Source organism: Rhea pennata, chromosome 4 (assembly GCF_028389875.1).
Source record: "Rhea pennata isolate bPtePen1 chromosome 4, bPtePen1.pri, whole genome shotgun sequence".
NCBI classification, from domain to species: Eukaryota; Metazoa; Chordata; class Aves; order Rheiformes; family Rheidae; genus Rhea; species Rhea pennata.
Window position 1 is genome coordinate 28,117,315 of NC_084666.1, and position 20,196 is coordinate 28,137,510.

General features: G+C 38.6%; 1 protein-coding gene across 1 annotated transcript in view; it reads right to left on the reverse strand.

Moving 5' to 3' along the window:
• The window catches only part of TEC (tec protein tyrosine kinase), a 52,407-nt gene continuing 32,211 nt past the window's right edge, over positions 1-20,196 (reverse strand). Inside the window, exons 3-18 of the mRNA XM_062574615.1 lie at positions 17,492-17,593; positions 17,039-17,120; positions 15,767-15,895; positions 14,261-14,301; positions 13,995-14,176; positions 12,916-12,981; positions 10,978-11,032; positions 10,731-10,810; positions 9,699-9,832; positions 7,970-8,044; positions 7,212-7,383; positions 6,850-7,066; positions 6,238-6,302; positions 5,276-5,394; positions 4,782-4,939; positions 1-1,141 (exon numbers count right to left, since the gene is read on the reverse strand). Coding sequence (XP_062430599.1) covers positions 1,064-1,141; positions 4,782-4,939; positions 5,276-5,394; positions 6,238-6,302; positions 6,850-7,066; positions 7,212-7,383; positions 7,970-8,044; positions 9,699-9,832; positions 10,731-10,810; positions 10,978-11,032; positions 12,916-12,981; positions 13,995-14,176; positions 14,261-14,301; positions 15,767-15,895; positions 17,039-17,120; positions 17,492-17,593 — 1,755 coding nt within the window. The 3' untranslated portion in view covers positions 1-1,063. The remainder of the gene's footprint in view (positions 1,142-4,781; positions 4,940-5,275; positions 5,395-6,237; positions 6,303-6,849; positions 7,067-7,211; positions 7,384-7,969; positions 8,045-9,698; positions 9,833-10,730; positions 10,811-10,977; positions 11,033-12,915; positions 12,982-13,994; positions 14,177-14,260; positions 14,302-15,766; positions 15,896-17,038; positions 17,121-17,491; positions 17,594-20,196) is intronic.

The window sequence follows — 20,196 nt, forward strand, 5'->3', positions numbered from 1 at the left end:
TTACAAACAACAGTTAACGCTCAGTTTATTTACGCACACATACAATACGACATTTTCCTTTACAAACGGAAAGGTTAGATTGTACATACAGAAGACAAAGATAGGAAAAGGAGCTCTCCTGTAATACACGAGGGTGTAATTTCTTTCATTTACAAACTCAATATATTGAGTTGTGTATGTAAGTTAAGGTAGAACAAACTTGTACTTGAAAAGTTCAAGAGGAGAACACTCATACTTTTTATAAATAAGTGTATAGAATTTATGTATTTACAATACAGCATATAAATTATTTTATAATTAATCAAAAACAAGGTACTATAGTACACTGACAGCCAGGTGTGCTGGATTTATTTTTCATAACTAACGTTAAGACTAATCTTGGAAGAGTCTTTGGCTGATGAGAGGCCCTAGAAGGTCTCAGCATATCGTTGCTCTGTTCTTTGGCAAAGTTTTCGAGTGTTACACCAAACTGATGACTGCACGGTTGGCAACTCACTGCGTGCAAAGGAAAGAGGCATGTTTTGTGTTCTTGATGTGTCACAGAACAATCATCAACTGAGGAAAAAGTAATGTTTCTGGAGAATCTCTGGAAACACTTCAATGTCAGTAACTAGCTATTAATAGAAAAATAGAAATTAATACCTTCAATTTTAAAGTATGCAAATCGCTACTACTACCATTCCTACTGCCTGAGTAAAGAGAAACTCAGAAGCACGGACTGTATATACATAAACACAACCCAGTAAACACAAACTAAGCTCCTGGGCTTTGGCCGCGTTCCCTCTCTTTCCCCACAGAGAGCTCAGTTTGTCCATTATGCGATGCTGACTTTACAGCGAGAATACAGGGACTGCTAGTATTGCTGAGGGTATCGCACATGTTTTTCTGGCATCACATAGAGCTTCCTGGGTTGAAGTGCCGCAACGTTACAGGCTCCCCACATTCTTTACCAACATCCAGCAGCTTACGGGATCAAGCCTTTAAAAAAAAAAAAAAAAAAGACGGGAGGCTACATCTCTCAGACGTGGATTCTTTCCTGTACTTGGGCTGCAGCTGTTTTTCTTCAGAAAGCATCTTCACCCTCTGCAATGTCTATGATTGTGTGAAGCAAGTCTTCAAAAGTGGGCCGTGCCTCCGGCTTCTGAAAACAAAAGCATACACTGGTGTGATCAGCACGTACTAGTGGTACGTTGACTTTAATTCTTGGTCTTGAGAGCATTCTCTGGCAAAACATTTACCATCTTGTTAAATGTGATGTGAAAAAAAAAATTTTCCTTGTGCTGATTTTGAATATCTCTCTTAACTGCAGTAAATTTCACCTTATTTTTTGTTCTGACTGCTGTGAAGAGGTGCTGCTAGACTATAGTCTTCATGTAATTCTTTACTTTGCATACTGCAGTCCTTTTTCATTTTTCCTCCCTATTCTCCTACCCCTAATAAATTGTTGCAACCTTTCTTCATGCAAATTGTTCATGCTCCTAAGCATTCTGAGTGTCCTCCTCTGAAGTTTCTTATTTCAATGCATATTTTTTGGACTGAGAAATAACACTACTGCATAGATTTATGTAACAGCATTATTCTATTGCTCTTTTTTTCTATACAGTTCTTTGTCATAACATCTCGTTTGCTTCATTTAATTATGGCAACACACTGATATAGTCTCTTTACTGACCCTGCTGATAGTTAATTTAGCATCTTTTGAATGTCTGAGTAACTTGCACTTTTCCTCCATTTAAAAGCCTAATTTAATTTCAACATCTACTAAATTCTGATGCTTCAGTATTCATCTCCTTTTCAAGTTATTAACAAATTTATTACGCAAGGTCTGAGGCACCTATGATTAATCATATTTTATGATAGATTGATCATTTTTTGCCACTGTTCATTTCCTGCTTGAGATTCACAAAGATTTTTCTCACACATGATGACTTCTTAAATTATCAATAATGCCTGACGAAATCAATCAATAATGCCTGACAAAATCAATCTTTTAATCAATTCATTAATGCTCACATAAATTCTATAAATGAAAGCAATATTCAAAGAATCTTAACAAATAACTTATCATGATCTTGGAGGTGATTTATAGCCAATAGCCATTTTAATAGCTATTGTAAGCAGGTTACCTAATACAAACAAAATTTAATGAACTGAAATTGCTTGGTTCCCGTGAACAGCCTTTTCAACATCTGCCATTCTGTAGACTGTATTCTGCAGAACTGTATTCTTTGCTTCATAAACCAGCACTTCGTAAGCTTTCGATATTCACCAGTTGGTTTGATGACTAATTACTCCTTGTTCTAGGAACTTCTCCACTAAGATAAGTGTCAGACAGTACGTCATCTTTATTCTGGGAAGTAGCAGTCTTTCCCAAGCATCTCTGGGGCAAAGACCAACTAGCAATTAATCACTTGGCTCTTTCAGTTCCTGGTTTCCTTGATTGATCTCTCCAAAATTAGAAGCATATAATTAAATGCATCTACATTTTAAGAGATTTTTAGCTTCAATATTGCAAAAAAGTGTTTCTTTCTGATTTAGTTAAAGCATTAAATTTGTTTTTGCTGCTCCTTTACTTCTTTGAAAGTTGAACAGTCAATATCTTTCTGGATCAAGAGGATTAGTAGTACAGTGTATTTTTAATCTCTCTTTGTAAACCTTCAGATTTGTGTTTAAATTCAGCTGCAACCTAATCTGTATTTTCTATATAGTTTATAAGCAGGCAAAGCAGTACTCCTTTAGAAATATTTTTGGTCACTCGGACATGTTTCTGTAATGACTAATAAACTGAGGTAGTAGAGAATTACAATCTCCACTTTGAGGCATTCTGACTGATATAGTTTTGCTAGAACTATTTGTACACAGCTATAGTTGTGACCCAAGATTTACCAATTACTTCATTTTGTTATTAAACACCTTCGCATACTTAATCTGACAGTCTGTTTATTTCACAGAAATTTCCTCAGTAGTTGTTCTTATCACAGCTCTAGTTCAGCTGCAAACCATGGTTGGATCTTTGTTTAGAAATAAACACAAAAAACAGGAATAAATAGCTCCAAGAATGTTAACCCAGCACCAGAATCACGGCACAGCAGACCTGCCTTGTTCTCACTGGAGACAATGGTAAATTTGTATGGACATATCCATGCAAATGCTATCAATGTAGCAGAAGAGAATGAGTAGTGGGGGGAAGAAAAGCATATGAACAGACAGAGGACAGATTTTTCTGATAAATTGATCTAGAAGCCTTGAAATATGGCTCCAGCATCTTGTACAGGTTTTTGTGGATATGTGGTTTGCTGTTTAGAAAAGAAGCATCTAACCAATCCTTCCTTTCCAGCTCCCTCTGCCTTTCACTCACTACTTGTAACATCCGTGACCCCTTTTTACTGTCAGGCTGCATCCATAAACATAGTATGATTTTGGTACAGGTGCACTTTCAGGATCAGTGGAAGAAGGATGAAGTGGATCTAGGAGGACCTGCATCCTAGTAGATCTAGAATGAAGCCAGGTTGTCCTTGTCTTTCCCACTCACTTCAGGTCACTTCCTTCCCCTGCCTCTGTCTGCCGGTTCTCCCTCAGGTTCATACCATCCTGCAACAAGTAGCACCAGGAAACCTGCAAGCATTTGTACAGGCACAGGCCAGCTCTGCTTTGCAGTCTGACTAGCAGTGCCAGAAACCAGGAGGAGATGGAAGAGAGGGAGTGTTGTCTCTCTTGGCAGCAGCATAGAGTGATGCTGTATTAAGCTGCCTGTGCAAGGACAGTCTAATTCACGCTGTGGACAGCAACATAACCATGTTAGAGGAGAGCTCTGTCCAAGTTCATTAGCTTTACTTTAGGGTTATCCTGGGCAGATCACTGCACTTAAGTGGTGCTCCTGCACCAACACTCATGGTAACTCCTTCAAAGCCCTCTGTGCCATAACAGGGCCACAGGCACCCTGCTTTTTCCTGCCCTCCCTCCACCCTGTGGAGTTCATCCAGGCAGATGTGAGGATTTTGGAAGTTCCTGAGAGAAGCAGGAGCCTTCTCTCTTCACCTGGGATCCCAGTTCTGGGGAAGAAATGGGCCAGGCAGTGTTTTCCCCTCTCCAATTCCTTCTTCCCTAATGTCTCAGAACTTTGTTTTTAGAAATACGTCAACCCTTGTTATGGGAACGTGGTCCTTAGCTGTCCCACTGTCCTTAAACTTTATGTGTTGATAAGCCTTGACTCTCTGCCTTTAGTTCTTTGTCTACATCTAGTTGTGCATGCAAAACCTATGATCAGTTACCTCAGCTACATTAAAGTCATATTTATTTCACTACTCTTATTCTCTCTGCTTTCCCCCCTCCATTTCTTCCATTTAAGAAGACATTAGTTACTAAATTAAACTCATTCTCCTACTGACCTGAGAACAATACTTCATCCAGCTGGTTCCTTTTACACAGCAAATTTACACTTTTTCCATCACCTGAGGGTGGCTACGAACACTCAGCTCTGACCTACTTCCCATGTATTGTGTCCTGTCTTTTATGCACAATCAATAGCAGATCAGGAGCCATATTCTTTTCCTTGTACTGCTTTTTATCTCTTTTTTGGGCACCCTATATAGAGGACATCCGAGTCATTTTTGTTCCAGGAGCCAATAGCTCCAATTACAAATGTTCCTCAGGAAGCAGGCGTACATAGAGAAGACTGTGGGGTCTAGAGGCACAGTCAGAATACCACCGCAGAGATTAACTGCTATTGCTAAATTGAGTTCTTGTCAATTCAAAGGCAAAAAGGAAGAAAAAATAGATACCTCCTGCCAGCACATCATCATGACATCATACACCAGCTTACAGGCTAATTTTGGCCGATACAAACGATGTCCTTGGCTAACCATAGTTACCACTTCATAGTTGGAGCTTTTTTCAAAGGGCATTTTTCCTTCTGTATACACTTCCCACATTAAAACACCTAAAAAGTGAAAATAAACATTAAGAAAATAAGCAAAAGTTTCCCTAAAATAAACAAGCACTTCAAGATCTAGGCACAAGTTTTCTGATAGGGAAAGAGTTTCTTTGAGACCTACATATAGAAAGCATTCAAACGAATCTGATGAAATCTTACTCTTCCAGCATGGGTTTAAAAAAATAACAGTTTTCATAATTTCTGTGGAACTTAATACAAGCATAGAACTATGGTAAATGGTTTCACTGAACTGCTTCTTGAAAGTCGGAAGTCTTGAAAACTGGAGTTTTTCTGCTTGTTGATAAATTAAAAAATGTTTTATTTCGATGATGAGTGTCTTACCAAATGACCAGACATCTGATTTGCTGCTGAATCGGCTATAATTAAAAACTTCTGGGGGACACCACTTCACAGGAAACTTAGCCCCTGAAGAGCTTGTGTATTGATCATCAAGGACATACCTAGAAAATAGGAAAAAAATCCTTCGGTCAGCCTCCAAACCTGCAGGTCATAGTTTAATTTGTGTTTGAATATTAGAAGCTCACATTGCCACCTAATGGTCATGATTGTTAGTACGTAGGTTCAGCAGCACAGAAGTGGCAGAGCCAAAAACAGCACTGTCAAAGCCTACGTGCCTTTTTTTTTTTTTCCTTTCTTTTTCCTTTCTTGCAAGGGCTCCCTCCCCAGCCCTCGCCTTACCCACACATCACCCACCTGATGTAGCACTTGCCTGCGCAAACAAGGGTGGAAAATTAAACCCCTTTCCACCAGTTCTCAGCACCTCGCAATGCTTTGGCTAACGAGATGCAGCTCAAACATTGGCTCAGAGAGGGTCCCTATCTGCCTGAGCAGCCTCTTTGCAACACTTACCTGCCAAAATACCGTTGACAATTGCTCTCTAACCCAAGTTCTATTATCCGAGAGTATATACCTAACATGCCTCCTGCACCACCAGGAAATTAAAATTTATAAAGGGGTTACAGAAGTTACAGCAAGTTTTTAATAGAAGACCAGTCAGACTACGGAATCGAGTTAAAGCTGGGTCTCTCACAATGAGCGCAAGATGCTCAAGAAGAATAAGGAAATGGACACACGATCACAGAATGAACAATATTTAAAGGCAAGGGGAAGACTAAAAAAAAATACCACACACACACACCACAACGAAGGCAGAATTCCTTAGAGAGGTCAAAAATATCATTTTTGCCTGTAATTCTGCCAGACAGACATTTGCTGTCTTACAGGGAAGTGTAAGGGCTAGGTGAATTTTCCAAAATTCACTGCAAGTATGTTTGTAGTCATACCTTGTCATGCCAAAATCAGACACTTTGACCACTCCTGAATCATTCACTAAGCAGTTTCTGGCAGCCTACAAAAAGGAACAGTTAGATTTGAATTAAAATTGTCAGTCTCTTTCAGAAAATTTGCAGCTGTCCAGTGAGGAATTTGTCTTCATTGCTTAGAAAGTTAACTGATTTACCAAATTCAGTGAGGTAGTCTCATTACAATCCAGAATAAAAAGTACAAATACATCTGCTCTTAATGATATTATCACAACTGAAACATTTTGTAAAAATAAAACAAAACAAAAGCAGGAAAATTATCTCAGAGGATTAATGAGTGGTGAAATGGCATGAATACAGAATAAAGATATGCTGTTATTTCAGCAGAAATAGCTGTTAATTCTTTATGAACATTTTGGAGAGATTCTACTCCATTTTTTCAGAGAGATAAACCTCTGAACTTTCTCTGTACAGGGCAACCTTAGGGTCTAGGAGCCTAAAAGGGCCAACTTACAGCACTTAATTCTCTGCAAAAATAAAAGTTGTTATTTATAAATGGGTGGTTGCTACAAGGAATAGAAATGTTTAAAAATACAAGTTTAAACAAGCATATGTTGCATAATGGGATGTTACCAGGTCTCTGTGGATGAAGCTGTTCCTCTCCAGGTACTCCATTCCTTCGCACACATCTTGGCACATGGTGAGCAGGATGTCTTTGCTAAACAGCCCCCGTTTTTGCCTCAGGTAGTTCAGCAGGCAGCCGTGCTCCATGAATTCTGTCACTATGTAAATAGGTCTCTGCTGTGTGCACACACCGTAGAGCTGCACTAATTTCGGATGTGTTAATTTCCTGAAAAGATTGAAATCACATAGTTACTATTACCTCCTCCACCCCCACAAAACTGTAAAAATACCATCTGCTTGAGGTGTCTTATCACTACCCTGCATCAGGAGCCTACGCTTGGCAACAGAGGTGTCACTGTGCAGCAACTCACATCATCACTTTAGCTTCTTCAATGAAATCCTCTTCATACATTGCACCTTCCCGAATTGCTTTGATGGCTACTTTGTACTGCGCCCTCCATTTCCCAAGACGCACGACTCCAAAGAGACCGCTCCCCAGTTCTCTCATGAAGGTCAGCTCTGATGGATTAATTTCCCATTTCTCTATAAAAAACAACCACAGAAAAACCAGTGACTGTTGATTAGACTGTTGATCTTGACTTGACGGTAACAGGGAAAGAGGAAAGCCGGACTACTATCAAGTTACGGAGCTTAGGGAGAAAGCTCCTTAGAATTAAGGTGAACACATAGCACTTTCACATCTTAAAAAAAAACTTAAGTTGTTAGATAGACACAACCTATAAGCAGCCACTGACCAACACAGAAGGCAAAATCAAATTTTCTGAAGCTAGTATTTACATACTGGCATTATCAGACTTGATTCAGTAGGCTGCTATGATGTAGAATTGTGCGCAAAAGCTATTCATGTCATCTGATGTGCCGTGCTTAAAATGGATTATTCTGAATGAAGAGAGTAATCAATGCACAGACAAAAATCAAAGGGCCAAGTTTAAGAAAGAAATCTGACAGCTTATGAAAGAGCAAAGGCACAGCTCAGTAATCGCACAGAGCTCACGGTGTCCACAGAATTTTTAGAAAAAAATTTTAGAAAATATTGCAGCAATTCACATATACAAAATTATTAAAGAAGTTACGCGTAGATTAACAAAAAAAAAACACACACAATTACCATAACTAAACCCTGCAGTTGTTGGTGCTGTTGTCTTCTTCGGAGTCACTGGGTAGCGTAGCCTGGTAACAAGACCTAAATTTCAAAGATAACTCATCAAGGGACATAGTTTACTTCTGAAAGAGCGCTAGGCAGCAAATCAGCCATTGGTTCACTGCAAACTGGCTAACAATCAGCTTAGAGACATATTTAGCTTTGACTGTTTTTTTCTGCTTATTCTATTGTTTGTTTTGACTATTCAAATGCTTTAAGAGGTACATAGGAGCTACCTTCTGGGCCCAAATTGCTACATCACCTTTACTAGTAAGGGACAGATATAGATATATGTATACATATTTGTGCATTACAGTTACGCTGGCACCAAAATAACTGCTGAGCAGAGACTGCATCTTTCATAAATCAGATCAGAACAATCGTCTAAAATGTATATTCACACTGTTACTGTTGATCATTTTTCATTTGTACATATAAGGAGCACAAGGATACACACGAGGAGATTTTATATATACAGAAGTAAGTGCTGCACACTAGTTCAATAATTTCCTAAAATCTTGTCAGAACTTTATTAAGATGAGTAAAAAGAATGAAGCTATTAAAAATAAGTAGTACAACCAGTTATACTAAATAGCAAGTAGATTTTTCAGAAAGGGAAACAGCTAAGCAACTGATAAAATAAACCTGTCCGAGAATATCATTAGGAGATGATATTCTGCTCACCCAAATTTAATATAAGCATCTTGAAAATATATTTCATGATGGAAATCTAAACATAGAACTTGAAAGAGAACAGTATATTAGTATCTGCGCCTCAAACCAGATTCTACATGCTTAATGATAAGTGGATTCTGGCTATAAAGCCGAGGGAACATAAACTCAGGAAGATTCCTAAACTCTCCCCACCTTATCCAACAGTGGGCAGATACTAGCATCAGCTGCCAATAAAAGATCTAAAGCATCTAAGCTTTACAAAGACACATCTTCAGGAATTTCCTGAACAATGTACTGCTGCTTTCCTTATTTGCTTCTTACATGCAGGCTAGATTATTTTGAATGGTGACCCACACATAAAATAAGCTAGGGCTTGGAAAGGCTTGGTACTCTGGGGAAGTACCATCCCTATGCATCTGCTGTGGGTTATAGCTCATGTTTCCAGTAACAGCCTAAGTGAATGGCTTTTTTCCTGACCTGATACAGCAGTTCTCTTGTTATACTGAGCATCAGGGTGCACTGAGAGGCACCAAGACTGTCAAAAGTGATTTTTGCTGCACTTCAGCAGCTTCATCCTGGATTGCTCTAGGCTTGTCTCTCAGCGAAGAAAAAGGATCTAGCCCACTGTGTAGCAAACAAATAGGAATGTCAGCTGAGCGATATATAAAATATGATAGAGAATGCTGAAGAAAGCATTATCTGTCTGCATAAAGTCAGAGGCTTCAGATGCCCCCTGTTGCTTGTGTACATCCACTAGACTATGCTAATAACAGGAATAGTAAAAATATATAAATATATATATATATATATATACACACACCTGTGTGTGCACATGTATGTATGTATCTAAAGCAAGTAAATATGTAGTATTATAGTAAATGTATATACAGTATTATATTAAATTAATATACAAAATATTTTCAAAGCAAGAAGGATCTATACAAACCTAAACATCATCACCAAAAGCCTAATACACCTTTTCAAATCCACCTTAAGTGACAATAAAATCAGATTCTTTTACCTGCTGCATTATGTTTATGATACTCAATTATTTCTGGAATAGAGTTAAAAAGATGTTTTTCTGCAAGGTAGAACTGTTTTGGTGATGTCACTGTCTCTTTTATATGGTAGTGTCTTATTCCTGATGAACCTTCTCTAAAGAAAAAAAGTAAAAAATACAATGCCATTTCTTGTGAATTTTTAAAAATACATATCGACATGAAAAAGAACACTTTAATAGAGAGGCAAAATACAAAACAAACTGAGTAATTTTCACACCTGAAGAACTGCACAAATGCTGGGGAGATCAAATAGGTCCATCCCGCATGTCCTCCCACCATAGCTGGCAGTAGCATGTTACTCCTCCACTTTCAGAGCTGAAAAGCTGGCACCTGGTCACCGGCACTAGGGGCAACAGCAGAGGGGCTCCATTTGCCCAGTGTCACAGTGGAGTAGCTCAGACAGCCCCCAGGGAGGAAGGGGGACACGGCATTTCCCACCCGCTTTCGAGTCCTAGGAGACACCAACTTTTCCCAGAGAGCGTCTGGATGCAGCACATACCTCTGACACCCCAGGGCAGGCACAAAAACAGCCTGCACAGGTGCCCCGTGTTAATTGCTTCAGCAAGAGCTTGAGTCTTAGAAATGCTGAGCATTTGCTATTCACACTCATTTCAATAATGTGGTGAAGTTGAAGATTAACCAAAAAAAGGTTAATTTTCAACCAGATCAGTTCCCTGATCCAGCTCACCAAACACCCACACAAACATTTAGGCTGTCATGAGGGAAAAGAATGAATTGCATGGGAAAGTGAGGCTTCTTCTTCTGGTGGCAGTTTACATTTATGTTAGATTTAAGCACCTGTGGCCTAACCCTGGAGTCTAGAAGCCAATTTTAAATTTTAGCCACGTGGGGGTTTTTGTTTGTTTGTTTTTAAATAGCAGCACTCATTTCTTTGTTGAATTCTCTCTCAGGCTTTCCCCAAGCCTATGCGTTCAAATATGTATGCAAATCAACTCAAACAAGATACGAAGAGTAGCCACAAAAAAGCTTACCCTCCAAATTTTGTATAAAGGGAAACTGTATACAGGCCTGGCTGACTTGAGTCTCTCACCACAAAACCACCTTCTTTGTCCTAAAAATGCAAGCACAACAGCAGTTTCTTGCCACAAACAATTTTAAGCTGTATGTCTTTTTTAATTAAGCTGTGATTTGCATGTGCTAAAAATCAAAGTTCAACTCTAATAAAAGAGGCTATTTTAACTAAATCCTATGGTTGCTAACACAACAGTCAGAACTCACCTCATTTCTAAGCAGCTGTTCTGCCTTGCTTCTGTTCAGATTTCTGCTATACCATCTGCAATATAATATCATTATGTGACCAAAAATTTTCCAAGGCTTCTTTATGTAAAATGCTTAAAGCAAAAGTACTATAAAGTTGCAGATTCAATAATTTTATGATGTTGAAGGTCAAGAACTGAATAGAATTGACTGAGAGTCAATTTACAAAAAGAACAGTCTCTATTATGTTGCACAGCTTATACTTAAAAATGCTCTGGAATAAATCCAGTGGGATCCTACAGAAGCCCACAAATACAGATGAAATAATTCATTTTTTAAGAAAAGTACTTTTCAAATATGAACTTGCTGATAGTAGCTGTTTCTCTGAATGGCAGCCTGAAGGCAAACTGGCAATCAAGTAAATTCTGAAGTAGCCATCTATACACCAGTCAAGATACCCGTTGAGCTGATTGCTAGATTTTTATTTTGTTCAATAACTTTGTGACTAGTTTGGCTTTTTAAGGGAGGACTGACCTACCAAAGAGCAGGTTAGAAGTGAACTAAATTTCACAGTTGCATAGCCCTGAGCTCTATGCTGCATAGCCAGGGTAAGGCAGCCAAAGCATCACTGAAATTTCTGCCAGCTGAATTAACACCCCCCAACCCCTGCCCGCTACCCCCCCCACACACACACCCCACCAACAACAAACCCATAGGGCTAGTAAAGTAAACTGTGTGGAGCAATAGTCTTGAGCTATGCTGATAGAGTGGTAAAAGCCTAGGGAAGTGGTATATAGAAGCCTTTGTACAGGTTCTGCGCTTCCAGTGTTAGCGGTTTCCTGCAATTTATAGATGACTTGGAGTAATCCTCCCTGGACTCTTCAGGAGCTCAGAATGATGCCAACAAGGTGGCAAGGCACCAAGTGCCTGGATCAGATAAGGCAGCCCAGTTCCTTCCTTCCTTTTCTACCAGTTTAACAGCACAGCCTAGAGCTGGGCTTGTAAGGAAAGCCTCAAAAATGAGAGTAACAAAGAACAAGCAATATCCTCTAAAAATACTGAAGGCAAAATCCCAGAAAAAATTCTATCCTGTGCCAAAACCAGACGTAGGAACCACACATGACAACACAGAGTTTTAGAACTATCAATGGGATTTCATAAACTGTTTTAAATATTCTTTTCTTACAGCTCCATTTTATCTAAGAGTCAGGAAATAGGTCATAAGCATCCAAGCACATCGGGTTCATGTTACACTGAAATTTGAGTATCAAAAACAGGCTTGCAGAATGGAGTGTTAAATTTTATTCTAATGCTCTTAACTGAGTACTCCATAATTAAACATTAGTTGGTTGTGGTGTAAAGTTTTGTGTGTGCGTGTTGTAAAGAATAAAAATAAACTTTCTATTTTTAGTTGATGAACTGCATGCATATACTGAGACTTAAAATGCACTGAACAATATATTTTGTTGAAAATTAAACCTGCCATTCAGAATCTCTGACCTGTTATGTTTATTTTGTGCAATTCCCAATGTTTTCTGTTCTGCTATATTACTGTCACACACTTTGAATAGCTGTGCCACGTTGATATTTAAAAAAAAAAAAAAAAAAAACACACATTCAGCACATTTATAACAGGTAAAGTTCCTTTAATGCTTCCCACAGTCTATCACAGAATATGATGAGGGTATTAATTTCTTTTGATGTTAATAATAATAGCCTATAAGCTACATGCCTGACTGCCATTTCATTTCATTCTAAATTTTATCCTCAAAAAAATCAAACCTCAAAATCAATAGAAGAATCAGAACAAAAATGTGCCTATTTCAAATATTTAACTTTAATCTCCAAGACCAATGTTATAATATGCAAATAACTGCTTTTTAAAATATTTTGCAGTTCTTAAAACATAGTATTATTTATTTTATGCTCTTCCACATTTTAAATTAAAGATTCACTTACTCATATTGATCAAGGTTGTTGGACTTCTTTCCTGTTACATAGTTGCTTGGAATATATCCTTGATTTCTAGAAGAATATACAGTACAAAATCTGAATAAGAAGATACAAAATTGCATGCCTAGAAAACAATTCTTTATCCTGCTAATTACCAGAGGTCACTAGCAGTCATTGGCTTATTACAGACCCACTCAACTACTCATTACCTAGAAACCAACCCATTTTCCTCAATTAACTTTACTGCACCTAAAGAAGATAAAACAGTCAAAAGTGTCCAAGGTTCAAGCGACCCAAGAAGTGTCAAAACAAGCAACTCCGCTTTGCTGTCACTTCTGCACTTGAACGAACCAGCCAACCTCTGGAAGCATGTTTTGAGACTGCCACAGCAGTCCTGCCATGTGTAATAACTGAAAACTACCCCCAACATTTTGCAATATCAACCTAATAAATAGTGAAGTATAGAAACTCTCATCTTTGAATAGCAGGGAAAAGTTCTAATTCAGAGAACGTAAAAGTTGGGTGTTGCAGTTGGTGAAGTGGCAGTCATTAAGGCATCTCACTCTGATTCGTCACGGAGTAGTTTGAGTCTCCCTCTCCTACAAGAATCTCCTCAAAGATTACCCCTAATGATTCAGCTATTAAATAAGATGATGATCGTTCATGCCTGGAAGTTAGAGCCTGCTGATCCGAATATTAACTATATTGCTCCCTAATGAGCCATTCCCCAGGGAAGCAGGAGTATTTTACCAGTCTAGCTAGGTTTTGCAGATGGGCTGACACTTTAAATAGGAAACCATAAAGACCAAAAGGAGATGTAACTGTAAAAGCTTCAAATTCTGCAACAGAATTTATGATGAATCAACAGAGTCTATGCATGCAGACTCTGCAATTTATTGAGAACCTCATTTTTTCAAATGGGACACACTGTCATTACAAAGATATCGATCAGGTTTCAGCACTGGGGCCCCAAACAGGATCTAACACAGTCAGTTGTTGACACATAATCAATATAAACTACTACAACGTGGAAATAACCTTAGTCAACTTAAAATGAATGCAGAAAATAAGGAAACAATGTTTACCCATATTTATCTCTTGCCTTCCACCAATGAATGTCATTTTTTTCAATTATCACATACTCTTCACCTTTCTCTAATCTTAAATCATGATGCTCTGTAGGCTGAAAGTCATACATTGCTACCACTATTTCTTCCTCCTCACTGCCATTTTCTTCAGCTGGCGGAACAGGTGGTGGAGGCCTTCGCTGAAAGCAACACAAAACTATTATTATTCCATTCGCTTGTAATTCTACCCTTATTATTACACCAATACTTTAAAGACGACCTACCCTACTTTTTTCTGGCATTGGAGAGGGTGGTCTCCTTATACCTAGAAACAGAGCACAGAAATTTGCATCTATTAGCTTATCTATAAATCAAAAAAAAAAAAAAAAAGAATAAAAGGTTTTGAATTCAGGTAAGATTTCAACATCTCAGAAAGTTATTCTGAGGGCTAATTAAGTCAGAAAACAAAGACAGTTATGATTAAGCATTAAGAAAACATCAATTAAGCATTCTGCAAAAACATACTAAAAGTCGGACAGAAGACTATATTCACCACCAGATTTGGAGATGTCTCTGCCATGCAGAAATTTCTAAACTACCCAGCAGGCTCAGGCAGGGCAATCCTTAGAGTTCCTAGAAGGAACTCCAAACAGAATATAAAGCCATGTCATATCCATGTTCTGCTCCTTAACGAGGAATAAAGATTTAGAAGCAGTATTCTTATAGCCATGAAAAATCTAGATGTCTGTTTCTACTAACATCTGTTATTTCAACAATAGATAATGTTTCCCCAGGATACTTGCCTTGCTAAGTAAGGCATAGCAATTATACCTATTGTTTTTTATTACTTCTCAAGTCCAGTAGTGATTATTTCCACATTGAGTTTTTCCAATTAGAAATTAGCCTGAGCTAATATTTTAATTTAGGTCAGGTTTCGTATCTTCATGATTGCAGAATCAGGCTGACCATGAACCATGATTTATTCTTCAACTCCTCTAGCACAACTAAATAAGCAGATCCCCATCATTGCCATTTATATATAGAAAAGTATTGCCCTGATACAGAAAAGTATCTAGGCACCACCAATATCATTGGGATGTAAGCATCTATCAAATCTTTTCTTACTAAGGATTTTTTTTTCTTGAATCAAGGACTAAATCACTGTATTCTTATATAGGACAGTATTGCAGTGAGGGGCACACTTTCATGTCTTTGGACACTGTTATACAAAAGTTACAATCTACGATTTACATGCTGGAATACTTAAATGCATATGGACATCAGTTCAGCCAGGTTCAGCACCCAGGTTCAGCACTGAAAATGCAGTCACATGTCTATAAACACATGGAGCCTCGTCTTCTTGTATCATTTTTATACTACTGTAATAACACTGATCCCAATACAGTTATTCTTCTTTTACATTAACCTTTACATTTGTGCAAGTTACTTATTAAAACTGAACTGACAAAAATTTGTACTTGAATCACCACGAAGTTTTACTTCAATCTAAGGGAATCATTTTGTTAAAAAAATAAAAAAAAATAGATGGGTAAAAACCAGAACAAATGAAAAATAAATTCAGCAACCTCAAATTTTTTCCTTTCAAATTTCTCTGAATATTTTTTGGAAGGATAGTCCACTGGCTTTTAAATATTTTTATAACACACTTGGGTTTACTTAAGATGCAGCATCAATGATTCACCCTCCTCTACAAATTTCTCTGTTTGTAGCACTCAGGTGGAAAAAAAAATCAAGCCAAAACAATTATATATGAAAACATATGAACTTACTGTTTTCAAAAAGATTGTATTTTTCACAGCCAGGTGCTAATTTTTCTGTCTGTCTGCAGCACTGATAAATTCCCTCCGTCCAGAATTTCGGATGATATTTTACCATTATGTCACTGTTGTTCTTTATTTCTAAAAGAAGTAAACAGTACATATTGCGAGATAAAAAAAAAAAAAAAAAGAAGAAAAAAAAAAAATCCACAGTAGTGCCACTGAATTTGTTAATAAATTTTTAATATGAGACATAATCTTGACTTCTTATTGTCCTTGCTATAGCATTACTACTCTTGAAAAATTCCTTACCTGTTTATGTGGAAGCCATACAATGATAATAGATAATATTTTTAGGATAATGCATCACATTTTCCAGCAGAAAGAGGTCTCTCCCCCTGCCTGAGCTGGCCACAGCAGCAGGCAGGCGCTCGCCACGGTCAGGAGAGCAGGGCCGGCCACGCAGGGGCACCCCGCGGGCCAGGCGCCCACCTGCACCCGGCGGTGCGGTCAGGCAGCTGCAAGGGCCCCGGGGGCTCTGTCTGCCTCTGTTGTTTTTATTCCACTGCAAATGACTCATAATTTCCCCTACAATAGTTTTCTGGAGGGAAAGCTGGCTAACGTTCATCACCGTGCCGCGGCACAAGGTCTACGTTTGGTTTAAAGGGCTCTTTGCCCCCACCCTCTAGGCTGCTGAGCTTGAGAGAGGTTGTGCCCTGCCCTGTGGTCCCCAGCCCAGGAATTCTTTTATTACTTTGTAGCACACTTGTGATTAACAGAAACATCTGATGGTGGCAGAAAGCTCCTGGAGGGAAAAAAGAAGAAAAAAAAAAAAAACTGCTGCTAAACATGTAGGACTCCACAATACTCTCCACAACAGCATAAACCGGAAGCATATTTCAGTGGAGATATCCTGATGCAAAATGACAACAGGCAAGAGGATCATCAGGTCTATAACACTATCTAGCTACGTTCAAACAAAATTAAGTGATCTGTAAATGAGTGATGCCATTAACTGTTGTGGTAAGATTTTTAATGATTAACATATTGTGCAACAACATAGAATCAAATTCTAATTTTAGCTAGATTGCACAAATTGAGTGAAATCCATCTAGGTGTCTGGTATTTCCACTGCCTGTTATCATGCATTAAAAGAAAGGGTGGTCTGGCCCAATAAAAATAAAATCAGTAGAAAAATGCAATAAAAATTTTACTATTATATTTTTCTAGCTCAAGAAATATGTCTAAATAGGTCAGGTACTAAGTGCCAGCAATTTTTATTACCTTCTTTCAGATTCCTCACCCACTGATCCCGGCTTTGTGCACTTGGTGCAAAAATATAAAGTGTATTAGCATCATACACAACCTGAAAAAAGAAAAAACAAATAATCCAAAAAGACATTCATATCATCACATTCATTTAATTATTTCTTAGGAAACAGAGTAAACTGAACAAAGCAAATGATTTTTAAACTTGGCAAAACTGCGGTCTTCAACGACGTAAGAAATGCAAGACACCAAACTCACAAATTAGGAAAAATTAAGAGTTCAATATTCATATATGGTGCTTTCAGTAGAATAAGAAAGGTTTTGGTCACTGGTCCTGAGCCACTTCCACCACAGCCCCAGGGAGAGGCAGAAAGGCCTCAGCATATAAATATGATGGTAATTTGGAGAGAGCTACACATCAATCTCTGCTGAAGAGCCCTGAATTCAACATAAAGCAAAGGAACATACCTGAAATGGGTATTTATTTTGACAAGGAATAATGCCATCATTTTTAACAACTTCTACACATTTGATCCTTGAAACGTCAACACATCCTTTTCTGTACTTTTTCTATAAAAGAAAAGCAAAAAACCTTCATGTAAAATGCAAGTGAAACAGATTCACCTAAGGGCATTTATCTAATTCTCCGTTTTCTGCAGAGCCTTATTGCTTTCTTTTCCACCTATGATACTGATGTTGCTTTAACTGCGGAGTCATTTCAGATACAAAAGGTGAGGGAGAAAAGCTATGAAGATCTACACTGGTGAAAGTGCACAGAGGAGTGTGTAACTGCTTAGTGAAAAGTAGGACCCCTCTCAATACAAAGTTTGTAATTAGTTGTAATTGTTGCTTTAATCCCTATGTAGCAACTAACAAGAATCAGCTTTTCCATAAAAAAGTAAGTTGAACGCAGATGAAGCAGAGGTTCCCTTATCGCAGATTTTAAACTACAGCTAAAACTGGTAAGTGGAACAGGTGCTGATACATCATCTAATCTCTCCTCTGCTTTGCTGCTAAAGTGCTCCCACCATTTGGTGGCTACCACAGTGTTTCTTCAGCTCTTTAGAGAAACTGTGATTGGCAATGCTACTTCATGCTGCAGTAGGAAACAGGAGACGGGGTGAAGCCTGTCCCTGGGGCAACTCGTGGTCTGGGCTGGAAGATCTCATTCAAGTCAAAGCTGGCAGAAGCCCTGAAGCAGCCAAGATTGAAGGTACAGACCCTGGTCCCAGGCTTCATCAAAACACCAGTCCTGGGCTCAGCTCCTTTTCTCCCCCACCTTATGATCCAGCAACTCAGGTTATACTTCTTGATTTAAAAACAATTCATACTGAATTTCAGCATCTGGATGGCAGACAGAAGTTCCCAGCAAAGGTGAGACTGAATGCAGAGCTCTTGGCTTCTGCCTAATGAACCCGTGACAGAAAAGGAGCTATGGTAGATATCCTCCCCTTGGGGTCTCTCCTGGCTGGAGAAAACCCTCTAAAACATACCTGCTATAAGGCCATTTGCTACAACTGCCACAATTCCTGTCATTTCTTACAGTGCTCACATTAACATTTCTATGCTCACCCCTATCCTCCAGCTGTCACTCCTTCTCTAACCCTTTCTGCAATTCTTGCACAATAATTTACTGGAAAGCCACCAGATAATACGCCATAGTCTGAAGCCTGTACAAACTCAGTCCTTCCTCAAGGCACTAGCATCCCAAATGCAATCAATGAAGCACCTGAGAAGGTCTGGCTTACTGAAATTGCTAATTATAGAGCTTTTAAAGCTGGAAAGAGTTTAATATATAATACTGCAGCACTTCTAGAGAGATTATTATCTCTGAGTGCTGTAACAACAAAGTAAGGCAAATTTCATCTTAAAACACATTAAGGTTATAAAGGCAGGAAATGCAAGCTGAAAGATGCTTGGGTATCCTTTAATTTCTCTGCTGTATGCACATGATATGGCTCCATATGTGCAAAGGCACTCAGGCTAAGGCAACGTAGCAAAAGAAACACAGTGTACAGACAGAACCAAGCTACCGGCATGCCGTCAGGTGCGCATCTAGAAATAGGACTGCTGCATTTGTGAAGTGCAGTTATTGAAGCCCGTGCACGTGGCTGAACTGCCACATTTGTGCTAATCATCTGTCCTGTAGGATGTGGATAACAGGCACAAACCACATTCAGTTGTTCAGTGTAAAAACAATTCACGGCCTGATATTACAGTAATCTCTATAAAGCTTTTTACATTGTCATGGCTCCTCCATAAATGGCTTTAGAATTTATTTTTTATTCTTGTTAAGAAGGTGGCTCCAGTATTGTGAACTGTTCAACCCCTGCACTGAAAGCACAGTTCATGGTTCTCTGTAGTGACATGCAAGAGCTTACAACTGGTAATTTAGAAGCAGTTGAAATTAGGACACTAAAACAGCTGGACCACTGAGAGAGACAGACCAATCAACAAAGCTTACCAGCTGCTGCCCAAAGTAAAAATGCATGAAAATACAGTGCGGTTCAACACTCGAGATGAAACTCTGGAAGAACAGGAGACAGCTGGGGGAAGTGGGAACAAAGCTTTAATTTGTATTGCTGTCACCTGTACAAGTAACAGGTAATACTAACAACAGGGAAGTCTGCAGAAAAGCAGACCTTTTGAAGGTGGCTGCATCTGAAGTGGTTGATTTAAATCATTTTCATTTAACTCAAGCAGGAGAGGGTAACAAAAAAACAAAACCCACCACTCAGCACAGAAACGTACAATGTCCTGTACTGTATGGCAAAGGGAAATGCATAAGTGTTTTGAGTATTTCAAAGAAATTAGAAAGAAAAAAACTTGAATGTACAAAATTAAATGCAAACTTTCCACCCAGACATGTTTCAGATTGCATCAGAAACAGAAGTTATTAATGGCCGGCAGCCATTGCCAGGTTTGCAGCTGTGTTTCAACTCTGCATTTCTCACTATTAAACCAGCGTGCACAGGAGCAGGAAAGAATAATTAAGAAAAGTGTTAAAAAAAAATACTGCAATTCCTCTCCTCTTCCTACTCAAAACAGTTTCCCTTTATTTATACATCATCACTGTGTTGCACTTATTCTGCATGCCAGTGGGCTTGCTCTAGATGCAGGCCAGCATTCGAGCAGAGCACGCAGAACAGCAGTCACAAAGTACAGGATCAAGC